Source organism: Lithobates pipiens, unplaced genomic scaffold, assembly GCF_037356315.1.
Source record: "Lithobates pipiens isolate NorthernLeopardFrog02 unplaced genomic scaffold, aLitPip1_a1.2 Scaffold_8, whole genome shotgun sequence".
Taxonomy (NCBI): Eukaryota; Metazoa; Chordata; class Amphibia; order Anura; family Ranidae; genus Lithobates; species Lithobates pipiens.
The window spans coordinates 559,819,805-559,838,695 of record NW_027507903.1 but is presented as its reverse complement, the minus strand read 5'-3'; the positions used below and the strand labels follow the sequence as shown (position 1 = coordinate 559,838,695).

At 44.6% G+C, this 18,891-nt stretch overlaps 1 protein-coding gene across 3 annotated transcripts in view; it reads right to left on the bottom strand.

Annotated features, from left to right (window-relative positions):
• The window catches only part of LOC143960969 (CD209 antigen-like protein C), a 158,707-nt gene extending 141,267 nt beyond the window's left edge, over positions 1 to 17,440 (bottom strand). The window contains exons 1-5 of one of the 3 annotated variants that reach the window (XM_077470036.1): positions 17,276 to 17,440; positions 9,527 to 9,592; positions 5,083 to 5,184; positions 2,366 to 2,407; positions 1,668 to 1,712 (exon numbers count right to left, since the gene is read on the bottom strand). In XM_077470036.1, the coding sequence (XP_077326162.1) occupies positions 1,668 to 1,712; positions 2,366 to 2,407; positions 5,083 to 5,184; positions 9,527 to 9,592; positions 17,276 to 17,309 (289 nt within the window). In that variant the 5' untranslated portion in view covers positions 17,310 to 17,440. Of the gene's footprint in view, positions 1 to 1,667; positions 1,713 to 2,365; positions 2,408 to 5,082; positions 5,185 to 9,526; positions 9,608 to 17,275 lie in introns of all 3 variants that reach the window. The other 2 variants (XM_077470035.1, XM_077470038.1) reach the window with 2 other exon arrangements.
• Positions 17,441 to 18,891: the final 1,451 nt, after the last annotated feature.

Below are 18,891 nucleotides of genomic sequence, written 5' to 3'. Positions count from 1 at the left end.
TAGGAGCCTTTCCTCCATAGAGAAGCTTCTGTGCTGCCTCCTTGTATATCTCCCTGGATGAGCGCTGTGACATGGCGCCATCTTGGCTGGGATAGTCGTGCGGGCCCCGGTTCCGTCTTGAAATGCTTTCGGTTGATTCCGACAGCGGATTGCCAGGTCACTAGCACCCCGGGGTAAGTGTGGCTCAAGCGCCGTTTGTTCCCGGATCAGGATGGGTACACAGCAGGATATTTTCCCGGATTCTCGGCGGAGAGGAGAGCAAGTGCGACCCTCTAAATTTGCCGCTAAGCCACGCCCCCAAGGAGGGCCTTTTATTTTGGATACTTAACTTAATGCTTTGGAAATTGTACTTACATGTTCTATAGGAACCCTACCTTAAGCTGGAGAGTCCCCAGTCCAAATTTAGTGGGAAGCTAGGTTGTAGCTAGCCTGAGCTCTAATTGCTATGGTTTCTGCATTTATTGGGTTCAGACTATTGCCTACTTATGCTTGTTGTCAAGGAGCGTCATTGGAATATAGAGCAAGAGGAAACAATGTTCCTGAGTTATGATTATTAATTACTGTCTGGCAGATCTAGAGCTGTGTCTAATTGACCTACCATTCATGGTGAATGCATAGTTCCAGGTCCAGCACCACCTAGCAGAGCCAGCTGCATCAGATCATTAATATTTTTAGCTGTCTGTAAGGATGTCATTCTGACCACACCTATATGGGGGCATTCTTCCCACTGCCCGCCAATGTAAGGGACATTTTTTACACTGACCTCCAATGAATTGGTTTTGGTAGGGTTCCCTAAGGCCTGAAAATTATTTCAAGGGTTCCTCTGAAGTAAAAAGGTTGAGAAAAGCTGCTCTAGTTTGCAAATTCCTATATTCATATATTTTTTAATGTTTTTTTTAGCACTGCATATGTTTTTTCTATACTTATGTATTTGTCATTCAAAATATTTATTTTGTATTTATTGTATGTGTTTTGTTAATTTTGTGCCTGCTAATGTCTTGGTACACAAGGTACAATCAGACAATATTTAGCTGGACACTTTGTTCAAATGTGCCATCCCACCGGCACTCACTAATAGGGATGAGCCGAACATAACTGGGATTAGTTCGAGGTGGGTTTCATAAGCATTACTAACATTCAGGTGTTGAATCACTTCACTGGTTATTATGGATGCAGCGGGTGCTTTCCTAACAACCATTGACAGGAAGTTGTCATGGCCAGGCGGTATGTATTTAGAAGAAATGACACTACTGCTGTCCCCAGAGCCCTGAACCAGGGACAAAGCCTTTGGCTGATCTGACAGCTTAGCAAAAAGCATGACTATCCTGGCAAATCCAGGACAGTTGGCAAGTATGTATTTAGAAGCAATGACACTACTGCTGTCCCCACAGCCCTGATCCCAGGACTGATCTGTAACGTGACAGCTTATTATAAGGCAGGACTGTCCCAGCAAATCTGGAACAGTTGGCAAGTATGGTATAGTAGAAGAAGAAAAAAAACACTACTATATATGAAGTTGGGCTATTGCCAAATGAGCAGAGTCTGATGTTCAAATCTGTGTTCAGATCAAAACAAAAAATGCTTTCCTACTCTGATCACAGACAGCTGGGAAAATAAGCAGATTTACCTTTTTAACAATAAACCAGAAGAGTTACTTGACCTCTTACCTATGTTTTTGAGATAATCCACCTCTTTCTTGAGCATTTCTGCGTCTTTAAAGATGAAAAGGAAATATGAAGACAAATCAAAGGCATGCATGAAAAATATTTTAAAAAGTAAAAGCAGCTTGTGTCCAGTTGAGGAAAATCTACTGGCATCTTGCAGCTTTTGTGAACCTTCTAGCTATGGTCCAGAGGTGGCATGTGCCAGGAGTGGACCTCTGCAACCCCATCATAAAGATGTACAGAAGTGTGAAAAGAACTGTATGTATGCTAAAAATACTACACAGTTCATTCACCCAGTCTATGTGTACCTTGCATGTTTGACAATTCGGGGTCTTCAGCGGTCTTGGACAATATTAGGCTTTGGGTGTGTTGCTGATCCTTTGAGGAGGAAGAGGTTGCTTCTAGGTATGGCTGCCTTCAATTTGTGCATTGCTATATACAGGAGTCTCTAACCTTTTCGTGGCTCTATCCAAAACATACTAAAATGCAATACTAGACTACTTACGAAAAGGACCAAGCAGTGCCTATGGCCTAGACTTACTACCTCACAGTACTAGAAATTGAAGAATGACAGGTGCTTTTTAAAACCACATAGTACATATTGTCAAAATAGAAGTTTCTTTTCACCAAAACTGCAGAATATAGTGAGAAAACAGTTAGCAGAAGTATCAGAATTCCAAAAATATCTCTCAATCACTTACCATTATTTAACTGATGTGAGACGTCTTTTGAGATCCTATTATCTGGGTAGGACACACAAAACAATTTATAAAAGTTATTCGATATATAATATTACAGTAGTGCAGACATCATTATATAATTAGATCTCTTTCACACCGAGGCGCTTTTACACTAAAAAATACACCTGAAAAGCTCACGAAAACCTATTTCCATTAAAATCAATTAATGTTTTCACACCGGGGCAGTGCGCTGGCTGGGTGGTGAAAAAACACTCCCCTCCATTGAAATGAATGGAAAGCTCTTCAAAAGTTCCTGAAAAACTCCTTAAAAGCCCTCAGTGTTTTACTGGCAGTTTAGAAGCGCCTCAGTGTGAAATGGGTCTAAGGCTAGGTTCACACCATAGCGATGCGGGAACGCCGCGAATCCGCGGCATTTTCCCGCATCGCATGCCTCCCGCCGGCAGTTCACACTGCCCTATGCGGACTGCTGGGAGTGTCAATGAAATGTTAATGACACCCCCAGATCCGTCCGCATATCGCAGTGCGATCTGCACACTCGCACAGGAATCAGATCGCATGGTGTGAACATCCATGCGATCCGATTCTGCTGCGGACCAAAAAAAGGGTCCCGTGCGAGTTTGCAGCGGGTGCGATGCGAGTTCAGCCATACTATCTGTATGGCTGAACTCGCATCGCTACAGAGATCGGATGTGATTTGCACTGCAGTGCGGTGCAAATCACATCCGGATCTCCCACCCGCAGCAGTGTGAACCCAGCCTTAAGCCTCGTACACACAAATCGGACTTTCCAACGGGAAATGTTCAATGTCAGGCTGTTGGCAGTAAATCTGACCGTGTTTATGCTCCATTGGACAATTGTTGTCAGACTTTCCTCGGACAAATGTTGGCAAGCAGGTTTTAAAATTTTCCGCAGACAAATGTGTGTTGTTAGATTTTCCGAGTGCGTGTACACAAGTCCGTTGGACAAAAGTCGAAAGTACAAACACGCATGCTCGGAAGCAAGGATGAGCCAGAAACAGCCAGTCTTGTAAACTAAACTATGTTGGTGTCCCTTGTCAATTTTACATTTAATTTTTTTAAATGTAACTGCCTACTCCCAAAAGGTAATTGAATTTAGTGGAACCCCACGCTTTTTTTTATCAATGACTTTCAATGACTGTTATATGTATTACGGGAAGCCAACAAATCATTATAGCCGCGAATGCTTTTAAATGACTTTTTTTCCTGCAGAAAATGTATTCTTCTCCACAATTTTTATATTGTGCATTAAAAAAAGAAAACAAATAAAATTAGACATACTATCTGCTTTCAATAGAACTTAACCAAAAAGTAAATTCTATGCATCCAAAAATATACCAAATCAAATCATTATTCAACCAAAAAAATAATGTCAAAGCAATAACTCCAAGGCCAATAATAAATAACACACCATCTCCTCCGATTCCGCAACATTGGCTGGTTGACGAACGGCCGTCCAAAAATGAACTGAAATGCGTGAAATGAAAAGCGTGAACTGAAAAGTGCGACTCAACGCTCGCCAAACTTCTAACATGAAATTAGCAGGAGGTCAAAGGGTGGTGCTAAAGAGATTAAAAACAACGTAGTACGTCACTACGTTCGTATTTGTTGGCCAACAATTGTGTGGCCGTGTGTGTATGCAGGACAAGTTTGGGCCAATGGCCTTCGGACAAAAGTCCACGGTTTTGTTGGCCAACAATCTGATCCTGTGTACGAGGCTTTAGTCTGGTTGAAAAAGACACAAGTCCATTCAGTGCAACCAACATAGGAAGAAAAAACACACACACACAAATCCATACCAGACCCTTATCCAAGCATGCAGCCTGGCAAGTCAGCTAAGGGGAGGGAACGAGCGAGTGCCCCTCTCTCCTGAACTATACCAGGCCACATGCCCTCAACATGGGGGGGTGGGTGCTTTGGGGCAGGGGGGGCTCTTCCGCCGCCCCTGTGTTGATAGGGTCAAGGGCCTCTTCCTGACAACCCTGGGCTGTGGTTGTCGGGGTCTGCGGGTAGGGAGCATATCAATATCTGGAAGTCCTTTTTAACAGGGGTTCCCCCAGATCCTGCCCCCCAATGTGAATGGGTATTGGGTACATCATAGCCCTACTCATTCACCAAAAAAGTGTCAAAAAGTAAAAACCACAAGAAACCATTTTAACAAGTCCTTTATTAAAAAATAAAAAAAATAGTGTCCCTCAACATGGGAAAAAGGTGCTTTGAGATGGGAGGAGCTGAGCCCAGGGTGAAGGCAGAGCCCAGAACCACAGCCCAAGGTTTTTGGGAAGAGGCCTTTGTCTCCATCAACATGGGGATAAAGTGCTTTGGGGTGAGGGGGGCAGAGTCTGCCCCCCTGCCTCAAAGCACCCACCCCCCCATATTGAGGGCATGTGGTCTGGTATTGTTCAGGAGGGAGAGTGCTCGCTTGTCCCCTCCCCTTTCCTGACCTGCCAAGCTGCATGCTCGGATAAGGGTAGTTTTCTTTCTTTTTATTTTTTTTACTGCCACTTTTTTTATTCAATTGTCAGTGGGGAAACCCATTCACAGCTGATGACTCATCGGTTGTTAAGGACGTCGCAGTCGGCTTTACGGCCCCGCTTCTTAACAACCAGCATACACTGCACCCTGATTGGTCAAAGCTCTTTTTTCTTCATCCCAAAAAAAACACGGATTTTATCTGATTTGTGGTTAATTTATACTTACAGTAAACAAACAGAAGACTTGTGAAGATAACCAGAATGAGGAACACCAAGATTAATAAAATGACCAGAACCAATGTTAACCGATCTTGTGTATTCTTGATAGCTGGAATTAAAGAGAGATGGAGTTGTGACTGAGCCTACAGATGGTATAAAAAAAAAACTCTTGATGTTTTACATTTCTAGCTATTTCCCCTCGTTCCAAAACATTATATAGGGCCATTCACAGCAAATACAGCTGTTTGCTCTAGTTTATTGTGTTGAGCTACAGAGGTACAGGTACTTCTGTGTGTGTTCAGTGCAGGAAGGGCAATCTTTGGCTAAATGGATCCTGGTACAGGAAAGGTAAGTTTGTAAAGAGTGTGGGGGGGGGGGGGGGGGGGGGTAGTGCTAGGGCTGTAGGGAAGGTTAGTGTTAAGTTCGGGGTTACAGGGAAGATTGGTTTAAAGGAAGTGTTACTGTTACCTGGAGGGTTAGTATGGGGGTTGAAGTTACAGGGAAGGTTACTGTTAATACCATGCATATAACATATGCGAATACAAATCTACTGTAAAGTGCACTTGAATAGCCCCAACAAATGTGTTAGTAATATTTATAATGATGATCCTCTTCTTATTACACCACCATGTGCAATAACTTATATCATGCAGCGTGAGGTGCCCTTCACCCGAAGTGCCCTCACCTGGGGTATATGACCTCTAGTATGGTCTAACTGTGCATTTGATCCACTCAAAAGTGGTTCATCTCCAATTTCCAGATATATGGATAATGCAGGATATAGCAGCTTCCTCCTTGATCTCTCTTCCACTCAATCTAATTAGCATAGGGGAAAAAACACTATACATGGGGGGGGGGGGGGGGGAGCAGCAGCACACTGAGCTTCCAGTGAAAGGCTGTGCAGCGGGCCTTAGCATAGCTAGAGAATTCCCCATGGTGGTTTCCCCTGCTTAGCGTGGTCAGTTTTTAATAGGAAAGCAGACGGACTGACAGGAACACCAGGGATTTCACACAAAGTGTAACAATACAAGGGAACAGGATACTTTCTCATACAGTACATGATACAGCAAGGACATATCAGGAATATGAAATGATGGGGTAACAAACACTTAAGACCTCTGTCCCACTGGGGCATTTTCCAGGCACTTTAGCGCAAAAATAGCACCTCTAAAGCGCCTGAGAAAACACCGTTATAACAGCGGTAAAGAGCCGTTAAAACTAGAAGTGCTTTACCGCTACCACCCCCACCGCCCCAGTGTGAGAGGGCTCTTAAAGTGGTTGTAAAGCTTTACATTTTTTTTTAATAATAAACATATCTGTACTTACCAGCTCTGTGCAATGTACAGAACAGCCCCAATCCTCTTCTTGAAAAGGTGAAAAACCTTGAGAAAATCACTTTAAGTGCACCAACCCATAATAGCATAAAATAGTACATTAAACTTAATCCCCCCTTAATTTTTTTTCTTCATCCCCCCCCCCCTCCCCCCTCTTCTCTTTCTCTCCCCTTTCTTTCAGGCTAGCTGGTCCTTCGCATCTATCCTTCTGCACTTCTTATTCTCCTTCTTAAGGTAAATTTTAAACAAGATGGGTGGTCCCTGTTTCTTAGAGTGTCCAGTTCTATGGTTACTCTCAGTCCTATAGGGTGTTGCTTATACCTTATTAGCAGTGTCAGTCCATCAATAGGGGCGAGTGAGAACAAAGTCACTCCTGGTGGGCTACAAAAATATGGCCCTGGTGACTAATCACCTTGCGTTCAGTGGAGAGGGGAGGCCCCTTACATCAGGTGCCCCCAGCAGAGTCCCTCCTTACATCAGGTGCCCCCAGCAGAGTCCCTCCTTACATCAGGCGCCCCCCAGCAGAGTCCGTCCTTACATAAGGTACCCCCAGCAGAGTCCCTCCTTACATCAGGTGCCCCCACATGGAGAAAGACAGGAACTAGCTTCAGCTGAAGGGGAGAGACAGATGCTGCATGAAGGAGGGCTGTGCTGCCGGGGACACAGAAGTAAGGAGGGCTCTGCTCTGCTGATGGGGACACAGATGTAAGGAGGGACTCAGCTGGGGACACAGATGTAAGGAGGGGCTCCGCTGGGGACACAAATGTAAGGAGGGACTCCACTGATGGGGACACAGATGTAAGGCTGGACTCCGCTGATGGGAACACAGATGTAAGGAGGGACTCCGCTGATGGGGGCACCAGATGTAAGGAATGATTCCGCTGATGGGGGCACCCAATGTAAGGAGGGACTCTGCTGCGGGCACCTGATGTATGGAGGGACTCTGCTGGGGGCACCTGACGTAAGAAGGGACTCTGCTGGGGGCACCTGATGTAAGGAGGGACTCTGCTGGGGGCACTGGATGTAAGGAGGGACTCTGCTGGGGCCACCTGATGTAAGGAGGGACTCTCCTGGGGCCCCCTGATGTAAGGAGGGACTCTGCTGGGGGCAACTGATGTAAGGAGGGACTCTGCTGGGGGCACCTGATGTAAGGACAGACTCTGCTGATGGCACCTGATGTAAGGACAGACTCTGCTGGGGACACCTGATGGAATCTGGTGACAGGCAACACGCTCAGGGCTCCCACTGAATCTGCATTATGGTGAGTTGAATAATTTCATTTTATATTAATAATAGAAATAATGCGCTTCAATCATCCTGACACCATAACAATCATGGTGACGGGATGATTGAAGTGATAACACCAGGTGTTGGGTGTATATTTATCTGCTGATTGTTAAACTTTCTAGAATACACATATTTCTATTGTTGTGTAGGAACTGGGCCTGCTGCCCCTCCCTCTCTCTGTCCCTCTCCCTCAATCCCTTGTTTATCTCAGATGCTAACCATGAGCCGCCACTGCTTATAAGTGCTATCTAAATTCTTCATGTTTAATTTTGGTGTCTTGACTTCACCTACTCCCTGGATGTACTTCTGTTACGTTAACTGGTATACCGCTGTTTCTTTATTACTGGCTTTTTGACATGGAACTGCCTTTCTGTTAAAAAGTAAAATATTTGAAAAAGAAAATGTATCAAACATCCGGCAGTAAAATAAACAATCCTCAGTGTTTGGTTACCGAACTCTCCTTGTGTCCTAGTGACATCGGCAAGCCCCCCCATATTCATAACCCCCCCTACATTTATAGACCCTATAGGGCACCAGGACACGAGGAGAGTCCAGTAACCAAAATGCTGAGGATTGTTTATTTTACTGCTGGAGATGTTTGATACATTTTATGCTGTTATGGGTTGGTGCACTTAAGGTAGAACTATTTTTAATTTTACCATCTTTGTCCCATTCTGGAGATTAAGCTTCACTTCCTATTCCAAAGCCAAACAGGAAGTGAGAGGAAATCCCAGCAATTAAAACTTAATCTCTTGGGGACCCCCCCCCCCCCAGTTTACAAGAACTAGTGTCCCCATTTTAAGATTGGCCCTCTACTACTCTTCTGGATACAACCCAAAATTTGGGATTTTTTTTTTCACTTTCTTTCACTTTCGGTGATAATGGTAAAAATTGACAAATAGAAGGGGGAACAAACAGCAATAAAAACTGAAAGGTGTTCCAATCAATCTCTCTTCTAACCAAAACGTAAAAAAGTTTTGCCTTTAGTTATACTTTAAAGGGGTTGTAAAGTCAGAAGGTTTTTTTATCTTAATGCATTCTATACATTAAGATAAAAAACCTTCTGTGTGTAGCAGCCTCCCTCAGCCCCCCTAACACTTACCCGAGGTCCCGCTCTGTCCAGCGATGTCCACGAGTCCCTCAGATGTCTGAGATTCTGGTGATTGGCTGACATACAGCAGCAACGCCACTGGATCCCACTGCTGTCAATCAAAGTCAGCTAGCCAATCAGGGGAGAGAGGGGGCAGGAATAGGTCAGAGCTTTGTGTCTGAATTGACCCACGGAGCTGTGACTCAGCTCAGGTGCCCCCATAGCAAGCTGTTTGCTGTGGGGCCATTGGACAGGAAGGAGGGGCCAGGATCACAGAAGAGGGACCTGAGAACAGGAGGACCTGGGCTGCTCTGTGCAAATTTACTGCAACAGAGCAGGTAAGTAAAACATATTTGATATTTTTTTAGGAAAAAAAATTGCTTTTTGCATTGGCGTTAATGCACGTTTAGCCGCTATAGCTTTTAGCATAGTTTCTCTGCCTCTATTCAAAAGCAATGGCTCCTTCTGAGAGCCCATTGATTTGAATAGAAGTTGCACAACACGTGTTGGATCATGAACCCTCCCCAAAATGGAAAAAAAAAAACTGGCGTGGGGTTCCCCCTCCCCAATTGACAGTGTGTTAGGTGTGGGCAATTCACTGTTTATTTTTCTTTTTTGTTTTGGAGGTATTGACATAGCAGCTTGTGAGATTTTTCTGTTATTTGTAGCACAAATAAAGTAAGACATATCTTTAGCATTCCATGCTGAAAGAAGCAGTTACACTTGTTATACACAATCACCTTTGTCCTTTGGATTATTCTCTGACATCTGGGCCTTGAGATCGTTCATGTTTGCATACGTATTTCCTAGACAAGAGTTCCCTGAAGACAGTAAAGAAAAAAAAATGAATTTCCAGCAATTGCAATCCACCCTCCAATCAGCATCTGTTACATTACAGACTAACACTTGTCCTGGGTGGTGACATCACAAGGGTGGAGAGGCCTCTGAATGACGTCACTGGGTGGCCCCGCCCCATGGCTAGCTAAGTAATGGCACACAGCAGACCCAGTATTACTGCGGGAGAGAGCATCGAGAACATCGGAGGAAGAACAGAGGGAGAAGACAGCGGAGAGAGGAGAACCAGAGGGAAGACCTCACCAGAGGGAGAAGAAATCGGAAGGAGAAGAGATGCCGGAGCTGCTTTAATAAATTACTTTGTCAAAAACCTGTGTACTGTTTTTATTTTTTGACACTTTTTTGGGGGTTAAAGGGTAGGGGTACAATGCATCCCATACTCATTCACATAGGGTGGGGGTTCTCCTTAAAATCAGTAAGAGTCTGGTATGCTCTTGAGGGGCGGAACCCCATGCCAGTTTAATTTTCCATGTTGGTGAGGGTTCCCCTTCACATCCTCAGTGTACAAGCCGCACCACAAGTTGGAACATCATGATCCGACTTGTGCTGCAACTTCTATTTAAATCAATGGGCTCTCATATGGAATCATTGATTTTCAATAGAAGCAGAGAAACGCTGCTAAAAGCTAGTGTGGCTAAAAGCTAGTGCATTAACGCCAATGCAAAAAGCTACTAAAAGCACGTTTTTACAGTCGCTTTTTCCTAGCATTGGTAGTGGCTTGGCAACTTGTTTTTTCTAGGCCTTACGGTTTTATAGTTTAAATTGGAGTCAGTGCTTAGCTCTGTTCTTCAACAGTCCATGTTTCTCATCTCTCATCACAGAGTCTTGTTTGTCTAAGGGCTACTAATTAATGCTTAATTGGAGTAATTGGCCATGTACTAAAATGGGTGTCACACTTTAGGCCCCTTTCAAACGGGATAGATCCGGATGACAGAGCGGTCCCTCCACAGTGTGCAGGGACTGCCCTGTCAGATCTCCGCTCTCCTCTATGGGGGAACGAATGAACATGGACCGTCTGTCCCTGTTCATCTGATCCGCTCTGCAGACGGATAGAAAAATAGGATTGCAGATTGTAAAATCGGACCATAGCGGAGACAGATGATATCGCGTGTCAGCGGATGTTCATCCACTAACACCCGCTATCCCGTAGGGATGCATGTATGTCTGTATTTCATCCGAAAATGGATGGCTGAAATATGGACATACGCATGTGTGAAAGGGGCCTTATTTAAAATATGTGCTTTTATGGACACCTGGGGGAGATTTAGTTAAAATTGAGCACTCAGAATCTGGTGCAGCTGTGCATCATTGCCAATCAGCTTCTAACTTCAGCTTGTTCCATTAAGCTTTGACAATAAAACCTGGAAGCTGATTGGTTTCTAGGTAGAGCTGCACCAGATTTTGCACTCTCCAGTTTTAGTAAATTTCCCCCACTGTATTCTCGTTTTTGGAGGTGTTGCTGGCATGCAGAGTGGCAGTAGGAGTTTGAAAGCACAATATGTGCTTCTTATGCCGTGTACACACGTATCAGACTATTCACTTAGTCTGGCGGACAAACTGCCGGACTGTCCGCCGGAGTTTCTGAATGAGCTACCTGCCCACACATGGTACTTTTGTGATGGACTAGGTCCGGCAGACTTAGTCCGTCAGACTATCCGCTATACTTTTGAAATGAACGGACTCGCCCACACACACGGAGGAAAGTCCGTTCATTTTGAACGTGGCTCCAGGTAGCCGGGACTAGCGAAGGAAGTGTCGCTGGCCCTGTCACCTGGTATGGAGTTAAAGGGGAAGCCCTATGCCGAAAAAAACGGCGTGGGGTTCCCCCTCTAGGTCCATATCAGACCCTTATCAGAGCAGGCCAGAAAAGGGGGTGGGGACGAGCGCCCCCCCCCCCTTCTGAGCCGTACCAGGCCGCCCTCAACATGGGGGGGTGCTTTGGGGAAGGGGGGCCACGTGGCCCCCCACCCCAAAGCACCTTGTCCACATGTTGATGAGGACAAGGGCCTCTTCCTGACAATCCTGGCCGTTGGTTGTCGGGGTCTGCGGGTGGGGGGCTTATCGGAATCCGGGAGCCCACTTTAATAATGGGGCCACCGGATACCGGCCCCCCACCCTATGTGAATGAGTATGGGGTACAATGTACCCCTACCCATTCACCTGTGAAAAAAACTTAAAAAAGAACACAACACACAAGGTTTAAAAATAATTTATTGCACTGCTCTGGGGGTCTTCCGTCTTGGGGGGTCTTCTCGCGGGACTCCTCCGCTATCTTCTGCTAGCTCTTTTACTAGCGGAGGAGCCTGGCTTTCGTCTTCATCGCCGCCCGGGGGTCTTCTTCTGACTTCGGGGGTCTTGTCCCCCTCTTCGGGGGTCTTGTCCCCCTCTTTGGTTCTTCTTTCCGGGCCTCCATGCCTTCTTCTAGCTCTTTTACAAGTGGTGGCCCGGTCTTCTGTCGCCACATTGTTGCCGCCTTCTGTTCTTCTCTTCTTGAGCTGTTGCTTCGTCGCTGTCTCTGGCCACAGTGACAGGCATGCTGCGTGCGGCGACTTATATAGGGACATCGCCGGATGATGTCCCCACCCATTATGATGTCACAGTCCCAGCATCCTCTGGGACTGTGACATCATAATGGGCAGGGACATCATCCGGCGATGTCCCTATATAAGTCGCCGCACACCGCGTGCCTGTCGTGGCCAGAGACAGCGACGAGGCAACAGCTCAAGAAGAGAAGAACAGAAGGCGGCGACAACGCGACGACAGAAGACCAGGCCACCGCTTGTAAAAGAGCTAGAAGAAGGTGCGGAGGCCCGGCAAGAAGAAGCGAAGAGGAGGACAAGACCCCCGAAGAGGGGGACAAGATCCCCGAAGTCGGAAGAAGACCCCCGGGCAGCGACGAAGAAGAAAGCCGGGCTCCTCCGCTAGTAAAAAAGCTAGCAGAAGATAGCGGAGAAGTCCGACGAGAAGACCGAGAAGACCCCCCAAGACATAAGACCGTTTTTTCGGCGTAGGGCTTCCCCTTTAACTCCATACCAGGTGACGGGGCCAGCGACGCCTCCTTCGTTGGTCCCGGCTACCTGGAGCCGTGCTCAAAATGAGCGGACTTTCCTCTGGGCGGGAGAAAAAGTAACGGCGGACTAGCACAAACGGCCGTATTGTCAGCCGAAATGCAAGTCCGGAGGACATATTTAGGTGCAAAACTACTTTCTTAGTCCGCCGGACTTTTGGGTAAAAAAAGTCCGCTGGAGCCCACACACGGGCGGATTTTCCGGCAGACTTGAGTCAGCCGGACTTTTCCACCAGATTGATCGTGTGTACGTGGCATTAGTGACCTGAGACTCGCTCAGAGCAGTTACACATTACACCTCAAGCACTACATAGCTGACACATTTCAGCAACAGAAAGAGATATTATTATACAGCTTCAAATTTGTTATTACATGTTGACCAATTAATTAACAGATACATTAAAATTCAAAACAATTTAGGTGATTCTAAAATCTTGTTTTTTTGTGTTTAAAAATAACAAACATGTTATACTTACCTGCTCTGTGCAGTGAATCTTCCTCTTCTCGGGTCCCTCTTCAGTGCTCCAGGCCCTGCCCTACTGCCGAGTGCCTATACAGCAAGCAGCTTGCTATGGGAGCACCCGAGCCGAGCCACTGCTCTGTGTGTCCATTCAGACACAGAGTAATTGCTCGGCCCCGCCCCCTCTCTCCTCATTGGCTCACTGATTTTGATTGACAGTAGCAGGAGCCAATGGCACCCACTGTGTGTCTCAGCTAATCAGAAGGGAGATTCCCGGACAGCCAAGTCTCTCGTGCAACATCGCTGGATCGAGATAGGGATCAGTATTAGTGCCGAGGGGGGCTGCTGCGCACAGAAGGTTTTTTTATCTTAATGCATAGAATGCAATAAGATAAAAAACCTTCTGACTTTAGAACCACTTTAAAGTTACCGCAGTGCATTATAAATTACATTAATTTCTACCGTACCTTAGTATTCCTAAAGTTAATATAGTATCTCAAAAGGGTGACCAGTATTTCACTATTAACAAGACTGAGCTACACCTATGTAGATCTGTATAGAGTAATTTTTATTTTTGGAGAAAGTAGGTAAACTTACTAGGTGAGTAATGTGCTATTATAACTTTGACCATTGCCTTTCCTGGAAATCTACAGTGAATCCAGTGAACCACAGGGCCATATGTTGCCATACACACTCCTGAGCCCTGTGTGTTATGTACTCCTGAGTCCTCTACTCTATGTGTTTCACACTTCTGAACCTTGCACATTGTGCGATACGCAGTTCTCAGCCTTGACCACACCCATTATTTAGCACAGTTTTATTTCTCTCCCCCGAAGAAGGCATGGTTGTGGGAAAAGAGGGAACCGGGGAAGAGAAGAGTGAGTTCCTGCACCTATTCGCTGAGAATAAAAAAAAAGCCGCCCACCCTGCATCACCGCAGTTCTGCCCTCACAGCCATGAATGCTGCTCTGTTATGTGTAGCCATGGGCTAGCAGAGAGAAGACATCATCTCTCTCTGCCTGCCCTCACTCTGGGACCCAGCCAATGACCATGTGCCAGTTCACCCTCGGACGCTGTAACGCTGGGGAGAGAATGCAAGAAGCCTCTTTCTCTTCTTTCACTGTTGCCTGCCACCAAATTGCCTTTACATTTAAAAAGGTGACATGGCAAGTGACAATCTTCATCTGGTGGCAGGTAATGTAGCAAGTGACAATCCAAATCTGGTGGAAAGTGACCAGCTGTATCTGGTGGCAGGCAACGCAGCAAGTGACAAGCTGCATCTGGTGGCAGGCGACCTGGCAAGTGACAATCCACATATGGTGGCAGGTAATGTAGCAAGTGACAATCCAAATCTGGTGGAAAGTGACCAGCTGTATCTGGTGGCAGGCAACGTGGCAAGTGACAAGCTGCATCTGGTGGCAGGCGACCTGGCAAGTGACAATCCACATCTGGTGGCAGGCGAGGTGGTAAGTGACAAGCTGAATCCATCTGGTGCCAGGCAACGGGGCAAGTGACAAGCTGCATCTAAAAAGCAAGTGACATGACAAGCTGGATTTGGTGGCAGGCGACGTGGCAAGTGACAAGCTGCATCTGAAGGCAGGTGACATGACAAACTGCATCTGGTGGCAGGAGATGTGACAAGTGACAAGCTGCATCTGGTGGCAGGCAACGTGGCAATTGACAAGCTGCATCTGGTGGCAGGCAATGATGGCAAGTGACATGCTCAGGTCGCCCACTGATTCTGCATTATGGTGAGCTGAACTATTTCATTTTATATTGCAATGTAATAGTAGAAATAATGCGCTTCAATCATCCTGACATTATATCCACCATATGGTGACAAGCTGCATCTGATGGCAGGTGGCCTGGCAAGTGACAAGCTGCATCCAGTGGCAGGTGATGTGGCAAGTGACAAGCTGCATCTGAAGGCAGCTGATGTGACAAGCTGGATCTGGTGGCAGGTGACGTGGCAAGTGACAAGTTGCATCTGGTGGCAGGTGATGGTGGCAAGTGCATCTGGTAGCAGGCGACAAGGCAAGTGACAAGCTGCATCTGGTTTCAAGCAACAATGGCAAGTGACACACTCAGGTCGCCCACTGATTCTGCATTATTGTGAGTTGAACTATTTCATTTTATATTACAGTGTAATAGTAGAAATAATGCGCTTCAATCATCCTGACACTAATATCAGCCACGGTGCCGTGATGAAATTACCAGTGAAAAACCACATACACCACCACACCCCCTGGGCGTTGGCATCATTTTCCTCCATGCAGCCAGTCCCCAGTGCTAAAAAAGTTGGGGACCAGTGGTTTATTGCCTGACATTTGATATTTCATTATAGAGGTTGGAGCAAAACTAGATTAGACAGAATGGGATTCAACTCTGGTAGCAAGCAAAAAAGGTGATGTTCCAAGTTACCATAACAAAAAACTGGTACAGAAAAAAAAAAAAAGTATTGTCAAAGTCAGGGTTAGTTTATACGCTTCATAACAAGGCTTCGGACAGGCTTTGTTAAAGCTCTCTGAATGCTAGTCAAAGCCCCAGTCCAGTTTACACCTTGCATTTGCTTTGCTTTGGGTTTGCTTCAAAAATTATACCCCATGTCACTTTAGTGGTGCTTCAAAACGTCTTCAAAGCCTCCATAGAACTCTATTATAAAGCTCACTTGAAGCTTGTGTGAAGTACCTGCAGCTTTTGAGAGGCTTTTATTCAGCTTTGGCTTTGATTTGTTTTGGAGAAATTGCAGGTATAAGAAATACACACACAAACACACACACACACACACACACACACACACACGGCATCTGTCAAGCTTCAACAAAGCTTCAAAAGAGCATCACAGAAGCATCACCAAAGTTTTACGGAAGCAACACCAAAGCTTCATCGAAGCACCACCAAAGCATCAAAAACACATCATAATGTGTGTTGTAGCCAAAGCAAGTGTAAATTAGCCCTTAGGCCGCGTACACACGCGGGGACTGTTCGCTCAACTTTGTTCGTCAAACTGTTTCAGCGGACAGTCCGCTCAAAATTAGCATGGACGGACATGGCCACACACGACGTACGAACAGTTTGCTGAAACCGTGCGCGATGACGTGAACGGCACGTACGACGGGACTAGAAAACGACGTCCTATACACTGCAATGCAACCTTCGGCATATAAATTCTTTCTGAGCATGCGCGGAACTTTGTTTGACGAACAAGCCTACACACGAGGGGACTGTTCGCTGAAACAAGGTTTCAGCGGACAGTTTTTCGGAAATTCCGAAAAACCTTGTTCAGCAGACTGTTCGCTGAAACTGTCCGCTGAAAGCCCACACACGAGCGGATTGTCCGCCGAAACACTGTTCAGCGGACAAAGTTGAGCGAACAGTCCCCGCGTGTGTACGCGGCCTTATACTATCTACTGGGTAAAGCTGGGTATACACTAGTAGATTTTTGAACTTGCGTTTGTGCAAATATTTGTATGAACATTCATATTAAATTGCTCAGTACATTTAATAACTTTACAAATATTGTTTAAAAGCACTTAAAATTTTAATTTGCTTTAACATTAAATTTTTGAATGAAAGTGGTTTCTCAAACAAAAACCACATTCACTATTAGAAATCGAAGAATCACTATGGTCAAAATTGAATGGCGATTTAACACCACTAATGATTATAAAATCAAAAGAACACTCTTAATACAAAAACAATTTTAATGAAATTCTGCTAGTGTATGGCCAGCTTAACTAAAGATACAGGCTATGAGATGTAAATAATTTGCACAATTTTGATTTGGTCAGATTTTTATAAATTCCTGTATCTCCCACCCATAGATTGCATTTAAGCAGATAAACATATTGGAAATGGATGGATCTGGAGTAACCTCAGACCCAAACTCACCCCAGATCAGCAGGATTTGTATTATTTTGGCTAGGTGTCCGTGAATAATATCAAATTATCTGTAGCAGTATGTCTTATCACATCCTATTGTACATTTAAAATTATAACTAAACTACATAGTACAAACCATACTGTGATAGTGCTTGTTAGAATAATATAATTAATAAAGAATAATTGACAGGATCTCTGAATAAAAAAATCTTGTGTCTCGATTACCTGATTTTGTCTCAAAATCGTCAGGTTTCCTCATTGTAGATGGTTAAAAAGTTTAATCCTGTGCACTGTGCTATAAGTGTCTTCTTTGCTGTTTTCTGTTCTGCATTTACGGGAAGTTTTCAGAACTGAATTTTAGATTTTAGGAACTTACGAAAGGTTTTCAGGAACTTGTGAGTATTCACAAGTAGCCTGTTTATTAGGTAATATGTCTAGAGCAGAGGGATTAATAGCTCAGAACTATGCATGCATAATGTAACTGTGGGGACTCTTTAAGACAAGACTCCTCCATCAATGGGTTCACATATACATATGCTTTAGAATGGGCCTTATTTACCAAAGTACCTGAAATTAAACTGAGAAAGGGGATTCTTTATTTGCTTCTGAGACAGAACATAAGGGAACAGGGACACAAAATAAGGGGAAATCTACCCATTGCTGTCACAAGTTACTGTAGAAATACAAACCTGAAAAACTGTTCACTTTTTCCCACCCTACCAAAAAAAAGGACAAACGCTATTAAACTGGAATGTTATGTGACAAATGTGCATTTTTTCTGTGCGAATGGGTGCAATTTCAAATACTATTAGGCTATTTTCTCTCCAGGTCAACTGTTATTCATTCCTAAAACAAATAAATATTAGATTGAGAAAATACTGCATTATGGCCACCAGATGGAGCTGACGAGCAAAGAGCATAAGTATTTATTTACCATGATCATCAGCTATATATTTTCTGTCTATGTATAGACAAAAATAGCCTACAAACATTCAATTTTGCCTCCATTCACACAGAATAAAATAGACATGCAGTTTCTCAGAACAAATAACTCTGTAATCTTTTTTTTTTTTATAAGTACACGCCATAAATGTCACCATTTAAGCCCGGACCATTTGGCTTGTCAAAGACCAGACCACTTTTTGCGATTCGGCACTCCGTCACTTTAACTGACAATTGCGTGGTCGTGTGACATGGCTCCCAAACTAAATTGATGTCCCTTTTTTTCCACAAATAGAACTTCCTTTTGGTGGTATTTGATCACCTCTGTGGTTTTTATTTTTTGCGCTATAAACAAAAAAAGAGTGCCAATTTTGAAAAAAACGCATTATTTTTAACTTTTTGCTATAATAAATATCACCCAAAAATATATAAAAAAACATTTTTTTTCCTCAGTTTAGGCTGATACACATTCTTCTACATATTTTTGGTAAAAAAAAAAAAACACGCAATAAGCGTTTATTGATTGGTTTGCACAAAAGTTATAGCGTCTACAAAATAGGGGATAGATTTATGGCATTTTTATTAATATATTTTTTTTACTAGCAATGGCGGCGATCAGCAATTTTTATGGTAACTGCGACATTATGGTGGACACATTGGACATTTTTGATACATTTTTGGGAGCATTGGCATTAATACAGCGATTGGTGAATTGATTCCTGTAAAAATGTCAATGGCAGTGAAGGGGTTAACACTAGGGGGCAGGGGAGGGGTTAATATGTGTCCTATTTTGTGTTCTAACTGAAGGGGGATGGGACTGTGCAGGGAAACGAACAGATTACTGTTCATACCCTGTATGGACAGATGATCTGTCAGTTCCCTGCTCAGAGAACTGGAAA